This window comes from Rhinopithecus roxellana, chromosome 14 (genome assembly GCF_007565055.1).
Source record: "Rhinopithecus roxellana isolate Shanxi Qingling chromosome 14, ASM756505v1, whole genome shotgun sequence".
NCBI classification, from domain to species: domain Eukaryota; kingdom Metazoa; phylum Chordata; class Mammalia; order Primates; family Cercopithecidae; genus Rhinopithecus; species Rhinopithecus roxellana.
In genome coordinates, this window is record NC_044562.1 from 5,874,845 (window position 1) to 5,888,139 (window position 13,295).

The following is a 13,295-nucleotide window of genomic DNA, read 5'->3' on the forward strand; positions in this document are numbered from 1 at the left end:
CTACAAAGGATATGAAGTTGTCCTTTTTGGTGGCTGCATAGTATTCCATGTTGTATACGTGCCACATTTTCTTAATCCAGTCTATCATTGATGGACATATGGGTTGGTTCCAAGTCTTTGCTATTGTGAATAGTGCCGCAATAAACATACGTGTACATGTGTCTTTATAGCAGCATGCTTTATAATCCTTTGGGTATATACCCAGTAATGGGATGGCTGGATCAAATGGTATTTCTAGTTCTAGATCCTTGAGGAAGCACCACACTGTCTTCCACAATGGTTGAACTAGTTTACAGTCCCACCAACAGTGTAAAAGTGTTCCTATTTCTCCACAACCTCTCCAGCACCTGTTGTTTCCTGACTTTTTAATGATTGCCATTCTAACTGGTGTGAGATTATCTCATTGTGGTTTTGATTTGCATTTCTCTGATGGTCAGTGATGATGAGCATTTTTTCATGTGTCTGTTGGCTGCATATATGTCTTCTTTTGAGAAGTGTCTGTTCATATCCTTTGCCCACTTTTTGATGGGGTTGATTTTCTTGTAAATTTGTTTAAGTTATTTATAGATGCTGGATATTAGCCTTTTGTCAGATGAGTAGGTTGCAAAAATTTTCTCCCATTCTGTAGGTTGCCTGTTCACTCTGATGGTAGTTATTTTTTTTTTTTTTCTTCTGTGCAGAACCTCTTTAGTTTAATTAGATCCCATCCAAGGAGAACTACAAACCACTAGTCAACGAAGTAAAAGAGGACACAAACAAATGGAAGAACATTCCATACTCATGGATAGGAAGAATCACTTTGTTTTTTTATGTTATTTGAGTCTGAATTCTATAAGTTGCATTTCAAAGTAAAGCATAAGAACCACCACCAATAACTTACTCACTTCTTTAGCTGATTTGTTTTACTAGTCTGAGACTGGAAGCACTTCACTATCCATCTCTAGTATGGATGATAAGGAGTTTATCTGAGTACATGAAAGGGAAATATGTTCTAGATTGTGTATTGAGGCTTATAATTTTATCATGTTAATGTTATTTAATTCATAATTTTGATACTCCAGAATCTTGCTATTCAGTGTGCTTCATAGACAAAAGGCAATATTGTTGCCAGCCAGCTCGTTAGAAACCCAGACCTACTGAATCCCAATTTCCATTAGAGCAAAATTCCCAAATGACTTATATGTATGCGCATTAAGGTTTAATGGAGCACTGTTTTAGCTATATATAGTTCAATATTATAGTTTAAATACATATGATTTAAACTTTAAATAAATTCTTATTACATGCTTTCTGATTCTAGCTGATATACATGTAAGTTACATTTGTTGTAAAAAGTGCTAGATCGGGAGTAGAAGCATACTTCTTTTATATTGGCTGTGCCATTTAATGATAGTGAAAATGTATTAAGTTCCTAAATTTCTAAAAGTTTTTATTTCACCATCTGTAAAGTGAAAGGCTAGTTAATACTTTTCCTGGTACTCAGTGGAATTGTTTAAAGGTTCATGTGAGATGGCCCATAATTAATGTTCAAACTCTATATACATGTGAAACATTATGATAACCAATGAGTTTGTGAGTGGGCAGTGGCCAGGATTTAGAAAGAGTAGCTAATCATAGATCGATTATGAATAAGAGCTCCTTAGGGAGAAACACAAGATGACAACCGTAGAATTTTACTAATAACCATATATTTTGTTGCTTTATAGCGGAAATACAGGGTGGAGAAGAGATGATGTGTCCTAAATAAAAGGACAACCGCCCAAAGTGCTGGGATTACAGGCGTGAGCCACCATGCCTGGCCAATTTTGATTTTTTAAAAACTGATTTGTGTTGCCTTTGCTTGGATGGTCTCATCGGTTTCTTCCTAATTAGCTCACAGTGAAAGCATAAACAATAACAACATAAAACAAGACCAAAAAATAGATTTTCCTCAGCACTTGCCTTCAATTTTTCCTAAGGATGCTTCTTAGTCACTGAATTAAGGAAACATTATATGCCATGGACTTGTCATGGCAGTCAGGACATTGTGAGGGATGTCTTCATGGAAATCTACAATGCAAACTCTGGTTCTTTCCATTACAGATAAAAAGACTTGTGGACCTCATGAATTCCAGTGTAAAAACAACAACTGTATTCCAGATCACTGGCGGTGTGATAGCCAAAATGACTGCAGTGATAACTCAGATGAAGAAAACTGTAGTAAGTAACTCTTCCTAATAATGTTGTGAGCTTGACAGCCCATTCCATAAGCAGGATGGCAATTTTTAGTTCTGTTAAGGTATAAATTTGAACCTATCTGTCTTATGGCTCACATTTTTATACATAAATTCACATTTGGACGAGAATATTCAGACTACATTGACCTGAATCTCAAATGGTAGAATTATCAAAATGCTTATCTGAGAGTTATTTTGTTACAGTTCTCACAAGTGGTAGGAAAGTATCATGAGGTTTAATGCAAACCCTTAGTATGCAATGAAGGAAACCGTTGATGCGAGTTCACACAATGAGCTGAATGATGTGGAGTCACTGTAAAACATCTCATTCTTTAACAAATGGCAGCCATTTCATTTCAGTCTCAAATCCTTTTACACTACAGATTCACCCATGAGCATATTTCAGTGAAGTATCACTTATTCTCTCTAGAGTAGTCAACACCTTGTATATTCAGGATGCATTTCTCTGAAAATAGAATAACACTATTGTTACCATCTGTCTTCTCCATTTTTATATAATACATTTAAAAATAATAATATCCCAAAATTTTACTTTCTGAAGAGTATGGCAGTTATATAAAATTGTGACAGTATCTCCAGATTGTAGCATTTATTTCAGAATATATATATATACTGAAATATATATACTGAGATATATATGTATGTATTTTTTGACACAAGGTCTCACTCTGTTGCTCAGGCTGGAGAGCAGTGGCATGATCACAACTCACTGTAGCATTGATCTCCCAGGATCAGGTGTTCCTCCCACCTCAGCCTTCCAGCTGCGACTATGGAAGCATGCCACCACACCTGGCTAGTTTTCTTTTCTTTATAATTTGTAGAGACGGGATCTTGCCATGTTGCCCAGGCTGATTGCTAACCCTTGGGCCCACTCGATAAACCCCGGCCTCCCAATGTGTGCGGATTAAAGGCGTGAGCTGGCCACACTCGGCCTGAATATATTTCTTATTGGCACTTTTATACACTGTCATTTAAACAAAGAAAGCTACACAAGCATGTTTAAAATAACATAATAATCAAAGTCCATTTATTAAATATTGATATCTGGTACTTCCAAGAAGACTTAATGCAGATTAATAATGACAGTGTCTATTCTTGCAGACATCTCATTGGACTAAGAGCATTCATTTCCCCAGAGGCAGAAGACTAAATCTACATAGGACTACGTTATATGAAAGCATGTAATTAGTAGAGTGAAAGCCTTAATAAACCACTCAGATATTTGGCTTGCAAAGTATCAACTAATGTTTTGGATAACTTTCACAACTTAATCTGACCTGTCTTTGGGAATGAAGTATATTAAGCATGAAATCTCTGGATTATTGTGATTATAGAATATCCTGAATATAGAAACTTTTATAACTCCCTCTTTACATACATATCTTCTAAACAAGTCATAGTCTTTAGAAAGGTAAAGAGCACTGCAGAGAGTCAATAGAGTTTTAGATTTCTCTAAACACCAGTTTTTAAAAACTATATATGGAAGTTCTCTGATCCACTTAATGATTAAAGTAAAATTCTGATGGAGTGGAACTGGTAGGGATAGAAGCATAAATACAAAAAATCCCCCCACAATTATGCATATACTTTCTGCTTATTTATGAACCAGAACTTAAGTGTACAAATGTCTACTTAGATTTTTTTCTTGACATATTTGGTGTTAATCATCAATAAGGTAACTGACAGCAAATGCCTTATAACGGACGGATGTTGAAAGCAGAAGAGGGTGGATGAGAGGCCAACTCTGAAGATGTGTCTTGGAGAACTTTTATTCAGGAGGTAGTTGAATCTATGTGAGAAGTTAGCCTACTTTTATAATAAGAAAAACAGGAGAAGAAGGAAGGGCTCACCTGCTTCTGAGTCTGCTGGGTTTTTCTAAGTGGCTGAATATCATTGTACTGACATCTAAAAGTCAGCCTTTGGCACAAGAAAGCAAGGAGAAAGAACATTGATTCTTACTCTCACTTGTCACTGTGGAAACTCAGTGATAAATCACTGTAGCCACAGTGTCCTTAAGAAAAAGTGAGGGAAGTGGTTGCAGTATCAAGCATTTCAGTATAAAATACCCAATTATGTGTGGTTCTCTTTTAGTGTCTGTTCACTCTGAGCTTGTTGACTAAGACAAGTCATATTGATGAAGTTGCAGAGGAGAGATGACAGTGAACAAGAATGAAGTATTTTACAGTTGTAATATGGAAGAGTAGTAGGCATATATGGGACAAGTATAAGAGTATGTTCACATTTTACACATGTAAGAGGAGTGTCAGAGTATGTTAGGGCAAATATCCAAGTATAGTCACATGTTTTGAACATGTAAGAGTATGTAAGAGGTTGGATCCAGGGGTCTAGATAATTGAATAGGGCTTCAAGATGCTATTTTGAATAGGCCAGAAGAAATGGGAAGCTTTCGACATTGACAATGTCAGTAGTTCTACATAGGCAGACATTTAGTCAATAAAGAACGAGAAAATAATTCAATTATATATTTGGGGATCACCAAAATATCAGTCACATTGAAACAAGCCTTAGAAGAGAATACTATTGCTGTACTAAAATCTATCAAGATATTTGCAATTGTTATCTTTTAAAATAATTGTAAACACAGACACACACACACACATGCACATCACTGTCCTAATATATTAGGTCTGTGGTGTACGTTGTCCCATTTTCTAAATAGTATCGATCAATGTTATGCACTTTGATTCACGTTTGGCAGTTATTGTTAGCTATTATTAAGTACTGAAACATATCACAGACATATAAATCAACCTAGATCATCATGTATTGCTTAACAGTGGGGCTGCATTTTGAGAAATTTGTCGCTAGGCAATTTTGTCATTGTGTGAACAGCATCAAGTGTACTTACACAAACAGATGGTACAGACTACTACACACCTAAACTACATGGTTCAGCTAATTGCTCGTAGGCTACAAACCTATACAGCATGTTACTGTACTGAATACTATAGGGAATTGTAACACCATGATATGTATTTGCCTATCTAAACATTAAAAAATTTTAATTTATGACACCACCACTGTATGTTGTTGGAAACGTTATTATGTAGCACATAACTGTAGCTGAAAAATAACAGCAACATAATTTAGAGTCACTTTTGGTCTTCTTTCTTTATGAATCTGATTTCATGCATTTGCTTTTTAAATTGTGTTGGAGATAGTTCACTGATAGAGATGGGAAGAGTTCAAATAGTAGTGGGGCAATTAACTGCCAACTACATTTTAAACTTAATATGCTTTCTATATTTTTATATTTACATAGAATAATTAGTTCATTGTCATTTTATCATCCTCTGCTTATCATTTCCCTCGTTAAGTGTTCAGCAGGGACACTGCTTGAACAATTTTTTCTGCTCTTCAAAACAAGAAAATCTAATTGTCATTGGAGTTATTTTGTAATCTGGGTCGGAGGTTTGGAAATAATTGAGAAATCTTAACATCTATACTATCTTTAGCAACAAAAAATAAAATATGTCATATATGCCATCTACATTACTGATTTACAAAATAAATAACTCTATAACCTTACATGATTAAGAAGTAACTAAAAATCCAATCGATTTTAAAATAACAAGTAATTTAAAATTTAGGTTTACATAGACAAGCTGCTTCTGCCTTATTTGAATTTCTAGTGCTTTCACACTGAATTTCTATCAGAAGATTATTTGTATAGAGTGTGAGTTATACTAATTGTATTCTAAAAATTCTTGTCAAATGCTAACATTGACATTCATATAACTTTTGAACTTACCACCAAGAGTTTTTAAGATAGTAGAGAAACTGAAGTCCAAGTCTTTCTGCTCTACCATTACTCTATGGTGTTGAAAGCCACTTTTATTTCCAGAACATGATTTTCTTCAGTTTTGTGTAAAATGACTTCCAAAGCTCTTTTCAGTTCTGTGGCTGTATGTTTTTGCCTCCATCAGTAATCAGTATTGAAGTAAATAATCAGTCTACATGATGCCCGTGTATTTTTTTTTTTTTTTTTTTGAGAGGGAGTCTCACTGTGTTGCCCAGTGTGGAGTGTAGTGGTGCTGGTGCAATCTTGACTCACTGCAACCTCCATCTCCTGGGTTCAAGTGATTCTCCTGCCTCAGCTCCCCAAGTAGCTGGAATTACAGGTGTGCATGGTGGTGCCCAGCTAATTTTTATATTCTTAGTGGAGAGGGGGTTTCACCATGTTGGCCAGACTGATCTCGAACTCCTGATCTCAGGTTATCTGCCCACCTCAACCTCCCAAAATGTTGGGATTACAGGTGTGAGCCACCGCACTTGGCCCTTTATATTTTATTCTTATTGAAGAATCCCAATTAGCCTTCTGAAACATGGAAATCATACCCTGCAAAAGCTTCTTGGTTGCCAATCTGGCTTGTTTAGATGAGGTTTATGGAAAACCTGGCTAATTGTTCACATGTGGAGTTCCGCATCTACTCTTGGTCCAGGAATATAGGTAATATCAGAGAAAAATCAGCATGAAAATAGCATTTTAGAAATACAGGGGAAAATGTCACGCCCAATTTTATTTTTCAGATGGGTTAGCTTTTACTACAGTCATTTTGTTGTTGTTGTTCTTCTCTTTCACAAGAAAAATAGTATCATGATAAAGTCTGAAAATTGGTCTTTTACTTTATCCAAAAATATCAAAGGTAAGATAAGCAATAAGGAAAAATTCCTTAGGACTTTCCGTGATAACTAAATTACATTTCCCTCAAGAGATTTTCTTTTTGAGCTATCTAGTGGCAAAAAATTCTGAGGTATATGAATGATGGTTAGAAATAGACTCGGTACCCTATTCCTTGATGGTATTTGTGTATGTGTAAATAATTCATGATTATTATTCAGAAGTAGATTTGCTGGCATTTTAAAAAACATGATAGAAACACGCAGAATTTCCACTTTCCCTGGAAAAGCTTTTCACAGCAAATCTCTCAGCCTCTCTACTGCCATTTTGAAGCAGAATGATTAATAATGTGAGGACAAAGTCTCTAGAAATTGAGCATTCTGTGGAACTCTTGGGTAAATGCTTTCAACTACTGGCTTGATAACTTTTTTTAACCTACATCAACAACTTTCAACCCTTTGTACAGCAAAGTGTGTCAAGGCCTGTGAAGCCTTTGCTGTTTAGCATATGATGAGCACACTTACTTTTAAATAGGATAAAGGCAAATTAGAACATTAGAGGAAGAATTAGTCCCATTCTACAACTCCCAATTCCATGAAATTAGATGTTTCTTCTGCTGTTTTTAAACATGTAAGTACGATATATTTTAAATTTACTCTCTTTATTCTTTTCATTAAAACAATTTTGGCTGTTATTTTCCGTTGTTAAATAAATTGAACATATTTCACTATAATTTATTTCCTCTGAGAATAAAACTGCATGTGTCTGCAACCAGGAGGGCAAAATGGCTTCAGTATGGAATGATGATAAGAGCAAATGAGTTTTCTCTTATTATTATTAATAAAATAGATATTGCTAGCCATGTACCTTAGATAAGTCACTTGACTTCCCAGGGCTTTAATATTAATCTCTGTAATATGTGGACACTTATTTTTTCCTCAGTTGTATGGGAAGCAATGATATAGCCTATTAGGAAAAAGTACAGGCCCTGGTATCAGGTTGTCTTGATTCAAGTACAATTAATAGCTCTTCTGCACGCTCGGTGATTTGAAGTACGTTACTTATTATCTCTGTGCCTCAATTTACGCATCTAAAACGGGGTGCAAGTATAGCACATTCCTTAGAGAGTTGTTATAAAAATTCATTGGTGAGTTAATTCAAGTACATTTCATTAACTTTACCTAGTACCTAACAAGAAATAAGCAATTGGTAGAGGATAATTATTATTATTGTTATAATAAATAATATTAGTATTAATAGTTATTTTTAAGATGAAAGCATAATCTATGTGAATACCTTTTAAAAACAAAAAGAGAAATTTCTTTTGTCTCATCTACTAAACAAAGGAGTGTAGGGACATGAGAAGATTATCCATTTAAGGGCATTTTCCCATTCTATCAAATGGCACCTTGTCTTATACCTTGAAGGTCTTGTTTTAAACTAAACTAAGTAGCAGAGTAGAATGAAATGCTTGCTGTCACACACTGCTTTTTCTATAGTTCTTCCAGTCCAACATTCTGAAAGGGTTTCTTTTGTTTTTGAGGCAGAGTCTTGCTTTGTTGTCCAGGCTGGAGTGCAGTGGCACGATCTTAGCTCACTGCAGCCTGTGTCTCCCAGATTCAAGCAATTGTCCCACCTCTGCCTCCCAAGTAGCTGGGATTACAGGTGCCTACCACCAAGTCAGGCTAATTTTTTTATCTTTAGTAGAGTCGGGTTTTGCCATATTGGCCAGGCTGGTCTTGAACTCCTGACCTCAACTGATCTGCCTGCCTCGGCCTCCCAAGTGCTGGGATTACAGGCGTGAGCCACCGTGCCTGCCCCTGAAAGGGTTTCTTTATATAGAAATGTAGGAGCCCCCATGATACCAAACCATCAAGATGTTACTCTCTATGTAGAAACCAAGAGATTGTGTAGAGCAAAATCCAAATACAGACTGATTCACTCACAATCTTTGTGCAGAAAATCAGACATCATATGGATATTCCTTAAACTTAATGTCTGTTATTGCTTCTTGACCCAGTAAGAATATTATTATGTGTGATAGAGCTGCAAATACAAGGACTGAATAGAGAAAACAAGAAGAAGTCTTTCGTCATGTAAGATATCAGTCCTGTTTAGAGAACAAAAATGAAACAAGAGATGATATCCAGCAGTCATATTGGTTACTTGTATGATGAATTTCTAAAATCCTACTTCATTTTCCAGATGAAACATATTCCAATAGGAATTAAACCAAGTAGTAAGTCATTACTATTTGGCTTATGCCTTATGTGAAATATGGGACAGCATAATTAAATCAATAACTGCTAAATTATCTAAATTGACAGGCAAGTGATATAGGGCACAATAAACAATGGCATCAACAAGTGCAGTTTTTAAAGAAGAATCTTACAAACTAGCTTTGTGTAATATTATACTTATATACTCTTCTTGTTCCAGGAACTCCAGATTTTTCTGGGGACAAAATTGAATAATTAGAATATTTTTAGAATACATAATAAAAAGTCAAATACAAAGGCTAGACTAACTGCCCAGTTAATAATAAACAGCCCCATAGGTACAGAGAGTCACAAAATGTCATACTTACTTAAAGTAAATCCATAAAATGACATAGAACTTGAATAACTGAAAAGGATCATTGTTATAGTATGACAATAGGTACATTTTCAGGCTTTTAGTTTTACTTTGGTGATTTATTTTTATTAAACAGTAGAACATTTATCTTTGTTCCAACTTGTTTTGGTCATGCCATTTTGTACTCGTGATTTAAAAAAATAAATTTGAAAAATTATTATATTACGTACCATAGATACTTCATGAGACTTTTCCTAAACAATATATTGGTTCTGTTTGACTAACCTCTTTTTTATTTCTTTAATGTTACCTCATGTCATATGTCATATAAATTTTACAATGCCCTTGCATATAACAGAATAACCCTGTGCTGTTTTTTTGTCCCCAGAGCCACAGACATGTACATTGAAAGATTTCCTCTGTGCCAATGGGGACTGTGTTTCTTCAAGGTTTTGGTGTGATGGAGATTTTGACTGTGCAGATGGCTCTGATGAGGTAGGCATTTTTGTAAAATCAAAAAGAAGCAGCTCTTTAGAACCACATTTGTAATTATTATTATTCAGTCCAGTAAGTGCGGCAAGGACAGCTCAGAAATACATTTTACTCCTGACACACTGAGATAAGTATTATATCCATGTGCTGGGCTGCACATCCCCAGCACAGGGAATAGCTCTTGTGCTGCTATTGACAGTTAATTTTATAGTCTGTTTTACCTCAACTGGTGAATAGCTGGGTTGGGAATAGGATATTTGGAAACCCTGTTCCCTATAGCTGATGCCCCTGCAATCTGTGAATTAGTTCATAAATTTGCTGCAGTATTTATAGTCAGGACTAATATTTTTATGCATTTTAAACAGTTTCTTCTCCCCAGTCTCTTTCTTCAATAGTTATAGTCTTACAGACATCGATGTGGGTCATCAATTTTCATGAAACCACAGGTTGAGTTTTGCTTCCGTGATGAATCACAATCCATTTATAATAAGGCCTATGTACACACAGCTTTAAGTGAAAAAGTTTACAAATTCTCTGGAAAATTCTATGAACTTAGTCTGTGCTAACATTTATAATACTTCATACAATTTGTTATTTATGAATGTATGTCCTTATGTTTCAGATATTAATTACTCCATGATGCTTTAAAAATAATAAACAACCCATGATTATACATATTTTTCTCAGTCAAATCTAAAAGGAACCCAGCTCTGATATCCCAGTATCAGTGATTTCACATAGATAATATCAGAAACACAAGGTTTGCACAATCAAGTCCACTAAGAAGTGAAGGAAAAAGAGCTCTGGCCAGGTGTGGTGGCTTACGCCTGTAATCCCAGCACTTTGGGAGGCTGAGGCAGGCGGATCATGAGATCAGGAGGTCGAGACCATCCTGGCCAACATGGTGAAACCCCATCTCTACTAAAATACAAAAAAATCAGCTGGGCATGATGGTGCATGCCTGTAGTCCCAGCTAATTGGGAGACTGAGGGAGGGGAATCGCTTGAACCTGGGAGGCAGAGAGTGCAGTGAGCTGAGATCATGCCACTGCACTCCAGCATGGCGATAGAGCGAGACTCCACCTAAAAAAAAAAAAAAAATATATATATATATATATGTATATTGTTCCACAGCGTACACCATGTATCCTGTATTGCAATGATTCCCTAAAGCTCTGCTGCTCTGGTTGAGAAGCATATGTACTCACCTCTCATTAATGCCCTCCCACTGACCATAGACTTGGCCAGAGGATTTTTGCTGCAGCTCTGGAGGTTTCTGTGTTTCAGTTCCCAATTCCCTAGGCATCCACTGATTTCTTGCCTCTGTGGGAGACACTACAGGTCTCTGCTATTTACAGAATTTATGCAAACTAGGTCTCTTTCCACCCTGAGGCATTTCCTGTAGGACTGGACAATTCTCCCTTCTCTCACCTTTTTGAAAAGTCACAATAACCACATTCAACTGCCTATATTTTGAAAACAAGCACATGTAATTTCTCACCTGAGGGCTAGCAAAACCTAAGTCTCAAGGATGAGTAAGTCACTCAAGAGAAAAAGTTGAAAAATACAGCGCTTCTAGTCATGGAGCTCTTCACAAAATAAAAGTCAAACCATTTTTTTTTTTTTTAACACAAAGGGGAGTTACATTTTTACCTTTACCAGCCACGTATTTACCTAACATTCATACATTTGAAAATTACATTAAACTTTTCTAAGGCAGAAAAACACATTTTAATTAAACTCATACGTGAAAGTATCTTGTCTTTGATTTTATTTAATATGTCGAACCAATCTAGGTAATATGTAATCAATATATCAAGAGGTGGGGATATATTGCTTAAGGCTTATATATTTATCTTGAATCGTATTCACAAGATGTGCAAAGTGTATATACAGAATCGAATACTACTTCTTTAAAATCTTATTCATGTAAAAGTAGATATCCTTATTACCATGTCTCTCATCCCATAAGTTGGTGAACACAGTGATTTGATGGTTAAATATATCTCCATATATCCAGATATTTTCATAAGGCTCAGAAGAAATGAAATTAATTGTAGTAAAGTCATTTTTCTCTATATTTATAGACGTTTAGTGCAGTCTATATGTAATGAAGTAGCTAACACTATTGGTAGTTGATTTCTATCTTTTTTTTTTTTTTTACAGTCTAGACAAAAAAAAAAGACTGAACAAATGGCTAGAAAGCAGAATTACATACAGAATACTCTCACATTAAGAACAAAAATTGAGAGAATTGTGAAGATAAGTTTCTGTATGAATGGAACTGATAATATGATTAGCTTGTTAATAACAAAAAAATAAGAAGTTTAAAATATTTTTCCTCTACGTTTAGCATAATATGTTGTAAGAACAAAAAAGGAAGGAAATCTTAAACTACATTCATAGACTTACTGTTAATAATAATATTGGTTCTGCTAATTTGAAACATGTAGGGTGGTTCAAATGCTTATTTATGTCAATGTCATTAGAACTCAAAATTTAAAAGTAAAAGAAAGGAGATATAAATGTAGATACAAAAAGTTAAGTAAAAATCCTCTCTTATTAAATCCAGAAGTATCTTTATAAGATCTGGATTAATCTTTCTCTTTCTAAAAATATATGATTTCTACTTCTGCCAGTGAAAAGTCCTAGAACCGATTATAAACCAATGGTAGACTATCCTGAAATTCACCAAGTGGTCTCTAAATACCATTTTCCAATTAAAGGAAAGAAGACTCCTTTGAGATCTGCCTAATTTTGGGTCTGAGGAAATAAATTGACAAGATGAGCTGCTAACATCTGAGATTATTAAGAGAGTATACAAAGTGCACAAGAACAAACTTAAAGGAACTTCCACTGACAAAAGGGACAATTTGAGCATTAGAAAGAAAAATGACTGGAAAGGATTAAAACCCACACATACACACACATACACAAACACAATGTATAAAAATCAATGAGTTCACAACAATGTTTTAAAAAGCAGAAGCTCATTAGTCACTTTTGAGGTTGCAAAGGTAACAACATTCTTAGGATGCAATTAGTCAAATTCAGAATGTGAACTATTCTATAGTATAACTGACTTGTTTTCTTCAAGTAGTAAATGGCATTTTAAAAAACTGAAGAATGAGAAATAGTTATACATTAAAGAAACTTTAATTCAAGGTATAGATCTCTTTTGAGTCCTTACGTTACCAAACAGTATTTTATATAGCTAAGTGACACACCCGTGCCATTGATCATTGAGCTGTTTTACTTAAATGAGCCCACTTGCAGAGATAGTCATTCATTGCTTCTAAAAATGTTTACTGGATAGTTATTATAATCATGTGACAGTATTAGATACTTGGT

General features: G+C 35.1%; 1 protein-coding gene across 1 annotated transcript in view; it reads left to right on the plus strand.

Moving 5' to 3' along the window:
- LRP1B (LDL receptor related protein 1B) overlaps nt 1-13,295 on the plus strand; it is a 2,016,348-nt gene that overhangs the window by 1,838,793 nt on the left and 164,260 nt on the right. Inside the window, exons 67-68 of the mRNA XM_030916410.1 lie at nt 2,083-2,199; nt 9,842-9,948. Coding sequence (XP_030772270.1) covers nt 2,083-2,199; nt 9,842-9,948 — 224 coding nt within the window. The remainder of the gene's footprint in view (nt 1-2,082; nt 2,200-9,841; nt 9,949-13,295) is intronic.